General features: G+C 36.2%; 1 protein-coding gene across 6 annotated transcripts in view; it reads right to left on the bottom strand.

Annotated features, from left to right (window-relative positions):
• LOC132095534 (cordon-bleu protein-like 1) overlaps positions 1 to 13,979 on the bottom strand; it is a 51,441-nt gene extending 37,462 nt beyond the window's left edge. The window contains exons 1-3 of one of the 6 annotated variants that reach the window (XM_059500623.1): positions 13,732 to 13,979; positions 13,035 to 13,091; positions 11,612 to 11,686 (exon numbers count right to left, since the gene is read on the bottom strand). In XM_059500623.1, coding sequence (XP_059356606.1) covers positions 11,612 to 11,686; positions 13,035 to 13,075 — 116 coding nt within the window. In that variant the 5' untranslated portion in view covers positions 13,076 to 13,091; positions 13,732 to 13,979. Of the gene's footprint in view, positions 1 to 11,604; positions 11,687 to 13,034; positions 13,226 to 13,731 lie in introns of those variants that run through there. The other 5 variants (XM_059500624.1, XM_059500626.1, XM_059500627.1 and 2 more) reach the window with 5 other exon arrangements.
• Between the last annotated feature and the right edge of the window lie 348 nt (positions 13,980 to 14,327).

Raw genomic sequence — 14,327 nt, 5'->3', positions numbered from 1 at the left:
TAAACCCTGGCAATAAAGCTCATTCTGATTTTCACTATTAATTTAATTCACTATATATTTAAATAATTTTAACCATTGCATCAAAATCAGCTAGTGATTTTTTTGCTAAATAAAATAAATTATGTAACTAAGCAAATAATCATGCTTAGTAAGCAAATAAGTAAATTAAATAAGAATAAATAAATAATCTTAATGAAATTAATAATGCAACTATACAAATGATCATGTAAATACAAAATGTAAATAATTTTAAAAAGAATAAAACATTTTAATGCAAAAATAAAAGCAAATAATTAAAAGTAAAAAAATAATCTTAAAATAAATTATCTTAATGAACATAATGCAACTAAGCAAGTAATCATGCATGATATGTAAATACAAAATGTAAATAATTTTAAATAAAAATAAAAAAAGTGAAATAATCTTATTGCAAATATGTAAATAATCATGTTTAGTTAACAAGTAAAAGAAAACTAATTAAAAAAAAGGAAATGTAAAAAAAAATGAAAATAGTAAAATAAAAAATTTAAACGGCAAAATGAAATTAGGCCTTTCAACATAACCCACAACAAAACAAAACTTACTGTTGAAAACTTTTTTTTTTTTTTTAATAAAATAAACATTAAATGGGTGAAAACGCTTTCCATTTTCTTTGGTGCCCACTTGATGTCCAATGTAAAAGTCCTGAAGCAAAAGCAATTGACAGCCAATTGATTTTAGGAAAATTTCAAACATACCACTGGCATAACGGATGTGTAATAAACTATAGCACCTCATACAAGCAGCTCAACAATGGTATGTGAAAAACAACACTACATCTCACCAGGAAGCCAATGAGACATAGCCAGAAAGGAAATGGTGTTTAACGGAAGTGCACCACATTTACGGTCCGCACTGAAGCAGCTCTCCCACGATGAGCGTGAAGGGCTGATGTGCTACAATGGAGACATAATGTTCAAGTTGGGATTCAGGACTCAATGGGTGATCCCATATGCGACCCCATTCTCTACAGGTCACGCAGAGGGTCAATGTACTGCCTGATGAACTCTCACTCTACCATTTCACCCACGCGTCTCTCCGGGTTCACACATGTCCCGACCTCGACATTCCCAGCACAGAACAGAGATACAGAACAGTCAAGGCCAACCAAACATCATCTCTACAGAGACCGGTCAAAACATCTGCCAAGCATTTAGATAAGCAACACAGAGGGGAAATGGTTCTGATCACAGGCTCGCAGGAATATTTTGTACCATTAACGAGATAAGCAGACTGGAATTAAATGCTCGGCTTTCTTAGAGGACCGTGAAATTCAAATCCACTAACCTCGTTGTCTGCGGAGATATGCAGGAATATACTGGGTATTAAAAAGGTTGGAAGCGCCCCTTATTAGCAGAAGAGCCAACATTTACATAAAAGTGAAAAGAGGGAAGTATTTCCCCTGGAGTCATAATTAAAACTATTACACTGAATCCTTTCTTCTGAGACAAAGAGACATTGTCTGCAGGGACACATTTGCCAGAGATACAGCAGCCAGTGTTTTCCCTCTTAGCCAAATCAAATGCACAGTAGCGTCCAAAAGTCACCGGGCGGCCAGATCTTAGACTTCACAACACTGATCTTCATCACCGCTTCTGTTTGCCGCTTGTTCTTTCTGTGTTAATCGCCTGGTGCTTTATGACTAGCATTACACAAATTTTGGAACAATATTTGGCATAAGTAAGAAATCAAATATGAAAAAAATAAATGTAAAATATTCATGTAACAGTAAAATCATTGTGCGGTGGCATAGTCGAATGTTTGACATTATTCATTTCAGGTTGGCAGAGAGAAATTGAATCAGTATTCTATGACTGACAAGCATTAACTATTTCCAGCACTTTAAAGCTCCTAAATTTGAATGTTATTTTCAATGGGATGACCAAAATATACTGTGGTGAACATGTTAAGAAATAAAAAAATACATTTAATCACCATTATAACCTGTAGGTGGCAGCAGAGGAGCACTTAAAGGCTTAATAGTCATTCATTTATACTTTTTCATTGATATTTTTAAATTATCACTAAAGTTGTTGGTTATTTTCATAAAAGACTACAGAAGGATAATGGTACATTTAAGAGTACAATACATCATTTACTACATTAAAAAAAAAAGAGATTTTGCACATGTTAATGTTGCTGATAAAATTAATTCTGTAAGCTTCCCGACTCAAGCTTAGTGCTTTACTGTCAAATGTGTATAAACAAGAAATGAACATGTAATATTATTAGTAACTGCACTTATCAATGCAAAACAATAACAATTTTATCATATCATATATTTGTCATCCCTCTGAAATTATTGCACATTGTAATTTCTATTTATCATCAAAACTTGTCATTAATACCGTTAAAATTTAGAAAATATGTGAATGATTGCATTCCAAGCTGATTTAAGGTGTGCCCCTAAATTTTCTGCTTGTGCTCCTAGTAAAAATAGTAAGTCTGGATCCCTGTACAAAGAAAATACATCTAAATTTACTTTAATATTATAAATATATTACTTTTATAAGTAATGCAAATAATACTGCAACTAAGCAAATCATCATTAATAGTATGTAAATTAGCATTAATCTAGATCACAAAAATTATGGAACAATATTTGGCATGGGTACATATAAAGACAGTATATTAATAAAACAAACTAAAAATAATAATACAAATAAATACAAAAGGTAAAATATCTACATTAAAGTAAAAAATATATTTAGAATAATTGTAATGCAAATAATAATGCAACTTAGCAAATAATCATATTGCATAAATGTTAATATGTAGTATTACACAATATTTGATATAGATACATAAAACAGTTCATTTATAAACTGGCATCAAAGATAAAAATTGCAAAGAGATGATAAAAGTAAAAATCTTTAAAATAATAATGCAACTAACAGTAAATTTGTATTATCATGCAGCATTACATGAATTATACAACAATGTCTGGGATATGCAAGTATAAAATACAGTGCATTAATAGAATGATATAAAAACGAAATAAAAGGATTAAAATAAAAACAATATAAATGTATACATTTTTTATAATATTTAGTAAAAACATTTATATAAAAAAACAAACAACAAAACTGAACAAATATTCTAATCATGAATTTCATGCAAGTAAAAAAAAAAAAAAAATCTAAAAGACAAGGATTAAAAGCCACAGTTTTGATTTCATGAGCTCTCTACTTCGGCATTATAAAGCTGCATGGAAACTATGCATTATGACTATACATTTCATTCTGATGAAGACATCCCGCTACTATCCAATGAAATGTAAAGGAAGATTGTACAAAAAATATAAATCAATGTGTAGAAATCAATCATCTAATGAGATCTGATACGAGTTCCTGACACGGAGAATAAAACTCAGAGATTTAAAAAAAACAAGATGAACACACTTGATAGAAGCCATTACGAGCTGGACTGAAATCCAGTCTCTCAAAGACTGATCTCTAAGTAATGCGGCAGATGGACATTTATATCTCTCATGTTACAATGAAAAATTACTATGAGGGGAAACAGTCCAATTTTTCATATTTTTATGTGCTGAAAAACAATATGTCTTATCAAATTAAACAGAAAATCATGTGCAGTGTGAGAGCAGGTTTAAACTAGATTACACATTTTCTGAAGACTATGCAAGTGTTGTTAGTCCATGCAAAACTCACCGCCGTGATACAATGCAGTTGCCAAGGGGTTGCTGGGGTGTTACTAGGGTTGTATCATGCACAAAATAAAAACTTACTTGCTTATAGAAGTAACAACACTCATCTGTCCAACAAGTCACAGGATTTGACGTCATCTGTGACAGTAGCATGAACAGTGCTGCATTAATTACTCATACTTTAGGGTTTGTTATGTAGCAAAAGTCTGCAATTGAGCATTTTATTTTATTTTGAGCTCTTTCAGTTCCCACAGCAGGTTCAGCGTATTTTAATGATGTGAGGACACAATCTCAAAAGCCTAGACAGAGGTCTCTTGTGAGTTTTTTGGCCAGGTCATTAAAAAGAGTCGGTTCATAAGACTAATCGGTTTATGATTCGGACTACACCGGCTAAAACAACGCAATGATTCAGCTAAAAATGAGCACAGGAAACACTGTCAGAGAATGCAGACACATTCAAGAACGTTTAATACCTATAATATCATACAAACCCCAAGTGTCCAGATTCTACTTCATGCCAATGTCTGTCCTCAAGTGTCCAGAGCCACCTCTGTAAATGCAAGTAAGCACATAACAAACTCATTCAGCTTACAGTTGCACCAACAAATGTGTCACACTTGAGGAACTCAATGTGCATTATCTTCTGGAATGCAACGTTCAACAGGACAGCATATCTGACGGAAGTAGATTAGCAAAACATGGCAATGCTGTTTTTACACGACACGCACCAAACTAATTAATCTGGAGCATATTCCTTTTTGCTGCATCGAGAACTGTTTACGGTCACTGCTTGCAGGCCTGACAGCAAAACAAAGAGCCTCCATTCTCCTGTGTTCTCTGGAGTGCTGCCACATGCTCTTTCAGTGCTCTGAGAAACACAACACAGAGAAATAAAGCCCTTGTATTCCTCAGACAGGAAAGGCAGTGCGAAATCAGGAGTTCTCATGTTCCACAGAGAGAAACGCTGCATTGAGTCTGTGTGGAAGTGTTGAGGAGAACAACGTGTTTTTAAATAGAGCTGTTGAGAGAGAGAGAGAGAGAGAATGTGGAGAAGTCGAGACACATGGTATGTATGGAAGATCTATGGCATCTACAGACACTGGCTCTGTTCCAGATCATAGTGAGCCGTCTACGCAAGCAGCATTTTAAGACATCTTGCATCAAACATAATGCAGGCATTCTAGCGTACAGTACCTCAATTGAGCAAAATTCAGCAGCACTGCATGCATCCTTCTCAAAAGGAAAGGCTACAATACAGAATGACAATATAATTTAACAAAAAATTGCAATTAAAAAACAGAATTTGAACTGAAGATTGACTATTTTAATTTCCAATATTTGAGTGTATAATATATAATACTTTTCAAAAGTTCGGGGGCAGTTTTTGAAAGTCACCAAGACTGCATTTATGCATTTAAAAACAGTAATATTTGTGAAATATTACAATTTAAAATAATGGGTTTCTATTTGAATATTTTTTAAAAATCCAATTTATTCCTGTGATGCAAAGTTAATGCATCATTGCTGAATAAAAATTATTTACTGTACAAAAAATAAATAAAATATAATAACAATAATAATAATAATATCTTACTGAACCCCAAATTTGGGATAGTACTATATTTACATGCAACACATTTAGGCTGCCTATACAGAGTGTTCCAAATCATAAAACTGAAGGTTGCATTTTAGTTAGGGTGCTGCCTAAGTAGGCACCAAGACAGCTCATTAGGTTTTAGAACAGAGCCATTGTGTTCACTCTGCTGGGCTTGTCACCACAAGAGCATCTCACTGAAAAGATACCCTATTACTCGAGTGAGCAAATAAAGCAAGAATTTAATGACGCAACAGTCTGGCCATTATCAAACATGCAATGCTACAAGTCACGTATCCTGTCCTTAAATAAATAGCTTGCTCAAGAATGTGTTATCATCTAATAGTTAACAACATCACAACCAAAATAAAAATAGCATTTTCTCTATATATTCAAATGCATGCTTCAAACATTATAGCACAATGAATGCAATATGTATTACATGAGCAAAATGAAGATGAGTAAGTGATGACCAAACTTTCATTATCAGATTTATAAAATGACAACCATCCCTCGGCTTGTAGTCATTTTTCTAGTGTGATTTGAAATGTAAAGAGCCATTATTAGCTTCAAATTGCTTCAGGCTGTTGATGTCTACATTTTCCAGACTAACCATTGTTCTATAAACGTCTCAGCTGGGAGTTGTCTCTTAAAACCACCCTAAACCTCATACGGTAAACTGTACATTTTGAATACGGAGTTATTAATCATTCTGTTGATTCTATTGAGAAAACACCCATCCTGTCACCCTTCATTACCTGCAAAGCAATAAATAGACAGGAACAACTTCAAAGTTAAATGATCTCCTGTATTAATCCAGGCAACGAAAAAAAAAAAAAAAAAAAGACAATCCAAGACAAATGTCCAACACTCACTAGACACAGCCTTCCATGGGTTTTGCCAAGTTTTAGCAAGCACTCGGTGGTTTGTAGAGTGATTTGGTGCTCTGAGTAGTTGTTAGGCAGTTTCTGAGTAGTTGCCATTGCTGAGTAGATTTCTTACAAATTGTAATCAGTCACTGATTCCGTTTTTCACATTTTAGGTAATATAATCTGACTCCTTTTATAGATTACACATCGATTTAAATAGGATAATCTTCAATACAAACAGAAATAAAATATATTCAAATTGCTGTTAACAACAAAATGCATTAAACATTACATTATGTTAAAGGGTTAGTTCACCCAAAATAGAAAATTCTCTCATTAATAACTCACCCTCTTGACATTCCTAAACCAGTAAAAAAACAAATTAATATATGTTTGATGAAATCCGAGAGCTTTCTGACCCTGCACAGACAGCAACGCCACTGACACTTTCAAGACCCAGAAACGTAGTAAGGAGGACAATGTTAAAATAGTCCATGTGACATCAGTGGTTCAACAGTAATTTTATGAAGCTATGAGAAAACTTGGTGCGCAAAGAAAACAAAGTTCTTCTCTTCCGTGTCAGTCTTTCACGCGTGTTCACGAGAGTATGAAGACGCACGCGTGTGGTGCTGGTGACGCAGGAGTCTGTGCTCTGACTTTGAACCTGAATGTGCTGTGCCTTGTTTACAAGCAGAGGAAGATGCATGCTGTACATAAAACTGTTTTCGTAAACATGTCTGAAGATTTTGACAGAGAGGATGACTTACAACATTTTGCCCAGCCTTGTGAACGCAAATCGAAGACTGATAAGGAAGAAAGAAATTGTTGAATAAAATAGTTTTTGTTTTCTTTGCATACAAAAAGTATTCTCGTATCTTCATAAAATTAATGTTGAATCACTGATGTCACATGGATTATTTTAACGATATCCTTGCTACGTTTCTGTGCCTTGAATGTGACAGTAAGGTTGCAGTCTATGCAGGGTCAGAGAGCTCTCGGATTTCATTAAAAATATCATAATCTGTGTTCTGAAGATGAACAAAGGTTTTACGAGTTTGGGGTGAAATGGCCTGCAGGGTGAGTAATTAATGACAGAAATAAAAAGTTTGGGTAAACCATGCCTTTAAGGTTTCCTAAAACTGGTGTTCATGAAGGAACTCAAGGGGGTTCCGGAGTTTAATGAAACCTAATAATCAGCTAGCCAAAATTAGCCATACAATTTTGAAATGTTAAAGTAATCAAAATAAACCACTTACAAACTAACTGCAGGTCATGTGACCATAAACCAACAGCAGAGAACCGTAAACATGCACATCTATTAAAAATTAATGAGCTATTACCTTAAAATCTGAAAGTGAAAGTGAAAGTGAAGTGACATTCAGCCAAGTATGGTGACCCATACTCAGAATTTGTGCTCTGCATTTAACCCATCCGAAGTGCACACACACAGAGCAGTGAACACACACACACACACACACTGTGAGCACACACCTGGAGCAGTGGGCAGCCATTTATGCTGCGGCGCCCGGGGAGCAGTTGGGGGTTCGATGCCTTGCTCAAGGGCACCTAAGTCATGGTATTGAGGGTGGAGAGAGAACTGTACATGCACTCCCCCCACCCACAATTCCTGCCGGACCGGGACTCGAACCCACAACCTTTCGATTGGGAGTCTGACTCTCTAACCATTATGCCACGACTTCCCTGATAGTTCTAATAAAAATTGTGTTCATCAGTAGTAAATGCTATGCTGAAGTATTCAGAAAACACTTTTTACGAGTATTTTAAAATGGAATATAATCTAACTACAAGTACTTAATTTTTTGGAATCTGCTTCCATAATCCAAATGACATGTATTTAGTTACTACCCACCATCACTGGTAGTTGCTAGGGTGTTCTGGCTTGTTTAGATAAGCAAGGCCTTAATGAGAAAGTGTCACCTGAGAGACTTATTTTCTAGTGTTCTGTTGGTATCTAAGGTGTTGTTAGGTGGTTTCCAGAAGGGTTTTTTTCATACATACACACATACTGTGGCTTTCAACACTGGATTGGATAGAACAGCTGTGCAAGCGGTTTCTGTGTGTGTGTGTGTGTGTGTGTGTGTTAGTATGCGAGTGTATGAAGAGAGAATGATAGTGTGAGTGTGAGAAAGTATGGAAACATTTGCAAAAACACTTAAGTGCTTCAATACCCTGTCCCTGAGGTGACACTTTGTCATCAAGGCCACGTCCTTGCTGAACTGAGGTAGAAGTGTGTGTGTGTGTTGATCATTTGAAAACGACCAAAGATCACACAAGATGACATCATAAGCGAGTAAACATTCCGACAGTTATTCACATCGCCGAAGCAATCCTTCCAATTTGGAATTCCTAGAACAGATGTCAAGAGTGAGAGAAGCCAAACTGCAGCAGCTATAGGAGTCCTGCCAACACCTGCGGAGTTCCACATCTTGCTTTCCTATTTGCAGAGATCAAGCTTAAATTCCCCTCATTTGTCAGTCTCTTCTTTTAGCATTCTGAGTTTCCAGAATATTAACTCACCATTAGATGTGGGCACATCTGCAGTTACTGCACGTTATTAACATGCTCACATTTTCTGCACTTTCTTGGAGGGAAATCTGCAAAACCGATTGTCAAATGTTTTGTATGAAGGTGAGCGTGCAACATATGCATTGGTAGCTACATGCAAAAGTATGTGGATGTACTAAGTGAATGACATCAGGGATGAAATCAGGGATCCTGCAAGTCTGCATGACCTTTTTAAGACCAATTAAAAAGAATGAGAGGAATAAATTAAAGCAACACAACTGTCTAACCTCAAATGATTAGGTATATTTAATTTCAATTATTTTTAATTAATTGTACTAAAAAAATACAATACAAAAATAACTTTTATAGTGCCACCAAAATAAATCTGCACAAAAGTAGTGATGCTTCCAAGTACTTTTGTCTTGTTTTTCAGTGCAAATATCTATCTGCCAATGAGAGAAATCAACCTAATTCAAAGGGAAAACAAGTTTCACAAATGCCACTGACAGATATTTGTTCCTGTTTTAAGCATAAAATCACTGAATTTCTCAAACAATTAAACTGTTTCAAGTAAATTAATTTTGATTTAAAGAGTTAAGGCCTTCATTTGTAGAAGAAATTAAGACTTTAAGACCTTTTAAGCCGTGCAGAAATCCTGGATATGCATTTGCTGAGATTTGGTTGGACGGGACAGATTCTTGATTCAATTTAATTCAGACATGATTCAACTTCAATTCAAATTCGATTCAACTCTGATTTCCTATTTGGGTATATGGGGTCTATAATGTCTATTTTGCTTATAGAAATTATATCACTGACTGCTTAGACAAGTGTTTAATTACATTTGCTTTAGAGGCTTAATTTTTTTTTTTAAATATTTTTATCCAAAGTTAGGAAAATCATAAGCAATTCGTCATAGAACCAACAATATTCAGTGTGCAATGCCAAGGTTTCAAGTAAAAAGAGACTCACACCAATTCTAATTGGTAACTTGTCTTTTTTTTAATTGCTCATTAGAGAGAAAAAAAAAAATCCATATTTTTACCCAGACCTACTGTACAGACTCAAATAAAACAAAGAGACCTGCAGGGCATGAGGCTGAAACCCAACTTGTGGAATGTCAAAAATGAGTTGTGCAACTTGGTTAAAGGAAACAAATTTACAAACAGAGTTACACCACAGACATGCAGAGAGATGGCCTGATGCCCCACAATGCCAGAGAAACCAAAATCCTGCTCCCGAATTACACAACAACTTCTGTGCGATTAAGAGACATGCTGTTTAACACAACAAAACCTTCTCTTCGTAAAGCCCATGGGCAACACTAATCAAATATTTCTGGGTGGAAAATCAGAGCATTTGCATGAGGCTCAAAAGGCTCTCATAAAAAGCCTTCAAAATATTAGACTCGCCTCTAATTAAAATCCCAATAACACAGGGATGTGCTCATAGCCAGCGTGGGAGACGTAATGTGTGTGTGTGTGTGTGTGTGTGGTTGTGTGAGTGAGAGAGAGAATAATGCACAAAAAGAGAGTTATGAGAACGTGCTGGAAAATAATCTCTCAGATTTCATAGAAAACGCTTCCAGCTAATGGAACGTTCTCAGCTGACATCACCCTCTGCTAGCTAAACCTGAACCCATTGAGCACACATTTCCGAAGTCTTAAAGTCCAAAGTGTGTTAATAAAGATCATATTTGACGCTAATGCATATGGAGGATTCAACATCCAGATTTCCTCACTCGTGATATAGACGGCTAATCGGCCTCATGTGGTTTTCAAAGACCAGGTTCTGCATCTGGTTTGTATATTTTAAATTTCCTAGTCTTCTGATTCTGAGTCCTGCCCCACAGCCATGGATTATTACACCAGGTAAGTACAATTGCCTCTGAGAAGTCAAATTAACAAGCACCACATCGTCATTTTTCTGTAATGTCCAGACATATCTAAGAGGGAAATTAAAATCATGGACCCTGTTCTTCGCTGGATGACTCTTGTCCAGTAAAATTACAAACACAATGCAATAACATCCTCATTTCCCCAGCAAAGAAATTAAGCAGAAGAATTTTTGCAATAGTCCCCCCTCCCTAAAGTTCATTTCCCATGACCTCCACATGTGTCCAAGAGCGTTTCTCAGGCAGGAAATGCATCGATGTCAAAGGTCGAGGCAGTGCCTACGACATCAGAGACTTTAATTACAGTCAGACTGTCTTGTAAACAAACACACAACCAGAGACACATTTAGACACACAACATCTAAATCTTCACTCATAAACAGCCTAGCAAGCAGCAACAGATCACACAAATGTTAATCCTGCACAATGCATTACATCCAAACATTTATTTTCAGTTATTTAAAATCATTTATTCCAGATCTCACACTATGCATCGCTATGTTTTTCTTCCCATAGAGCTGGAATGTGCAATCAACTGCTTGCAGGTTTAAAGAAAACTGGAAAAACTTGCAGGAAAAAATTACAAATATTAGCTGACTTTTCTCTTCATTCCACAATCTTTAAATCAAAACACATGCATAACATTTACTTTACTATCAGACTCAAATATCTACACCTACTGTATAACTGGGAAATTTCTACCAAAAAAATAAAATAAAAATTCATAGTTCTTCCCATGTCCTCACTTTCAATCTGTCAGCCTTCTGCAAAATCCCTCGATTAACAAAAGCCAGTTCCTCAATAACATCATCCTCCAGGAAGTGACATCGTTCATGTCGATGGGAAAACAGCAGCACATCTGTCAGTACATATTAGAAACTTCCACGAAATTGCCACTCTTAAAACATTACATCGATACATTCATGTTTTTTAAAGTTTGAGTTCAACAATGAAGTAAACCATGGAAATAACAGATCAGAACCCAAAGCCAATATGTAAGTCTTTCAGTGCTTACGGTTTACCTTCGGTCAGGCGGTCGGCAATGAGCATCGCCATCCATCCCTGCAGCGGCCTGTAGGGCTCTGAAATCCCTGGCACTGCAGGACAGAAAGCAAACACTATTAACTCATGGCACAGCCTTAAGGAAGTGCTGACAGATGGAGAGGTTAAACTAGACGAGTCATTTCTTCAGATGGTGGTGCATCCCTTCCCATCATGCATGCCACATTGTCAATAATAGGCATGGTTGGCTTGTTGAAAAAACAAACTTCTTGGTTTTGAACCAGTCTAAGCTGGGATGCTGGTCTGTGGGTTGGTTTTAGAAGAGCATTGGCCACATTTCATCTGGTCCAGCTTAAACCAGGTAAGACCAGCAAACCAGTTTAGGCTCTTTCAGCAGGGCATGTAGAGGTATTTTCCCATTCCCATCTTTACTGGCAGTCTACACTTTATTTAGTCATTACAAATCGGAGGATTTTTTATTTAGTTATTTATTTTTGGAGCATGCATCCCTTAGCTCAACTGGTGTATTAGATGAAATATAACTCATGATCAATGACAGCAATTTACTAATTCAAGTGATATGGTTTTGTTCAAACATGCTACTATGTTACCAGAGTTCAAATCCCGCTTTAACAGTTTTTATTTTACAAGCCAGCCACTCAAACTTGCAGCCAATGATCACCCTGAATTTGTCATATTGAACATGACAACGTCGACAATTTGATAACCTTGACACGTCATTTTGTATTTGACACGTAGCTAAAGATTAAATAGGCATGGTGCTCAATTACACACAAACTTTGCATGGTTGTCAACTGTAAGGAACTTAGGCCCTGGCTTGACCATTTTTAGGTGTACTATTATTCTTTTATTCGACAGACTATGTCTTCTAAAAAATAAAAATTATTTTGAGGTAAACTAAACATTTAATCATCATAATAGGCTACCTCTACCATTAATTTAAAATATATATATTTCTTTTTGCACCCTCAGATTCCAGATTTTGAAATAGTTATATCTCAGTCAAATACGGTCATATCATAAACCATACATCAATGGAAAGCTTATTTATTCAGAAAATGTAAAAACCCCCATTTGGAAAAAACGAACCCTTATGACTGGTTTTGGGGTCACAAATGTCAAAATAACCATCCAAGTTTTCTAGAGGTCTACAAGATCATGACAAGATTGCATTTGTGGTAAAATATTGCTTCAATCAAAATTACAGATTAATTTACCATGAATTAACATGATCGAGGGGGGAAAAATACATAACAAATCACCTTTTTGACTCAGGTTCGAATCCTGACTTGACGCACACAAATAAACTTGACAGTAAGTGACCACTAGGAAGAAAATGTGACGTTTTATCCATAAATCCCTTTGTTTTTCACGAGTAAATGAGTCATAATGGTTTGAATGAGCATGACGCCTCGATCTTACCTTGATCGCCCTTGAACCTTCGCGCGGCTGTCAGCTGTCATCAGTCTGTCAATGCGGCTAAACAAACAGCATCATCATCATCAACAACAACAACAACAACTCCAGCAGCGCCACTCTTGACTTGCACCACTGCTGTCCCTGCATCACTTCTGTCCCGTTACCCCCTTAAAATTCTGCAACTCCCACCATATTTTCCAGAGTCCTGCCCCTGTCAACAGACGCTCCTCTGTTTCTATTCAACCGAGAGGAGACGGCAGCCCCACATATTCAAGTCATGACACGATAATACAGTCTCTGCCAGCCCTCCCATCCTCACACTGGTTTCAACGACTGTTCACACTCCGGTGTAATGCGAATTACATGTCGCCCCGGACCAGAAAACTCTCAACGAAGCAGCGAATGTGCGGAAATCGCCATGCGAGAGCAGTTCGGTTTGTTTGAGGGGAGACTTCCATTGAAAACTTCTCAAACGCTGCATATTTCACGTAAATAGGATCGGGATGCATTAGGGGAACACCGACAGACATGCCAAATGATGATTTTAGTAGTACATTCTCTCAGTTATAGAGGATTTTAGTGTATTGACGTGCCGGGCCACTCCTGGCAATATAACGACATCTAGTGATAAAAGCGATCAGTACATGGTTTTCACTAGAAAAAAAAAAAGGAAAAGAAGGCATTTATGTCATTTACTCACCTTCATGTCGATCATAAGTCTTAAGTTATGTTTTTTCTTCCTTCAGATTTAGAGCAAAGTTGCGCCACAATACACTATAAACTCCATTTGGATTGAAATAATTCCCTTTAGGTCTAAATATGTGTGTTATTCACAAGTATCTAATTTTTTGTCGACGTCAAGTCTCAATTCAAATTGCTTATGAGTCTCAAATCATTTTGTTTGCGAGTCAAGTCTCGTGTTTTCATCTTGGATTAACCACAGAACGCCACATTAACCAGCCACTAACTAGGTTAATCTATTTGACCAATTAATGTAACTCAATAACAGCCCAGCAAACACAGAACGTTCCCCTAACGTTCCCTTATGGTTCCCATTTGGTTATTTTTTTGCAAAGGTTTTCTATGTTATTGCAAGTTATTTAGATAAATATATATTCAAATAAATAAAAAAAATCAGTTTTTATAATGGATTTTCAGAATCTGGCACAAGATAAAGGCATGATAAAAGGTTCCCAAGGCAATGTGTCCTAACATGAGAAATTGTTTTAATAAAACTTAACCTCTAGGACACAGGCTAATAGTGACTAATATCAGTAAACATCTCCATAACTCATA

This window comes from Carassius carassius, chromosome 19 (assembly GCF_963082965.1).
Source record: "Carassius carassius chromosome 19, fCarCar2.1, whole genome shotgun sequence".
Taxonomy (NCBI): Eukaryota; Metazoa; Chordata; class Actinopteri; order Cypriniformes; family Cyprinidae; genus Carassius; species Carassius carassius.
Note: the sequence above shows the minus strand (reverse complement) of the source record. Positions and strands in the feature narration are given on the sequence as shown.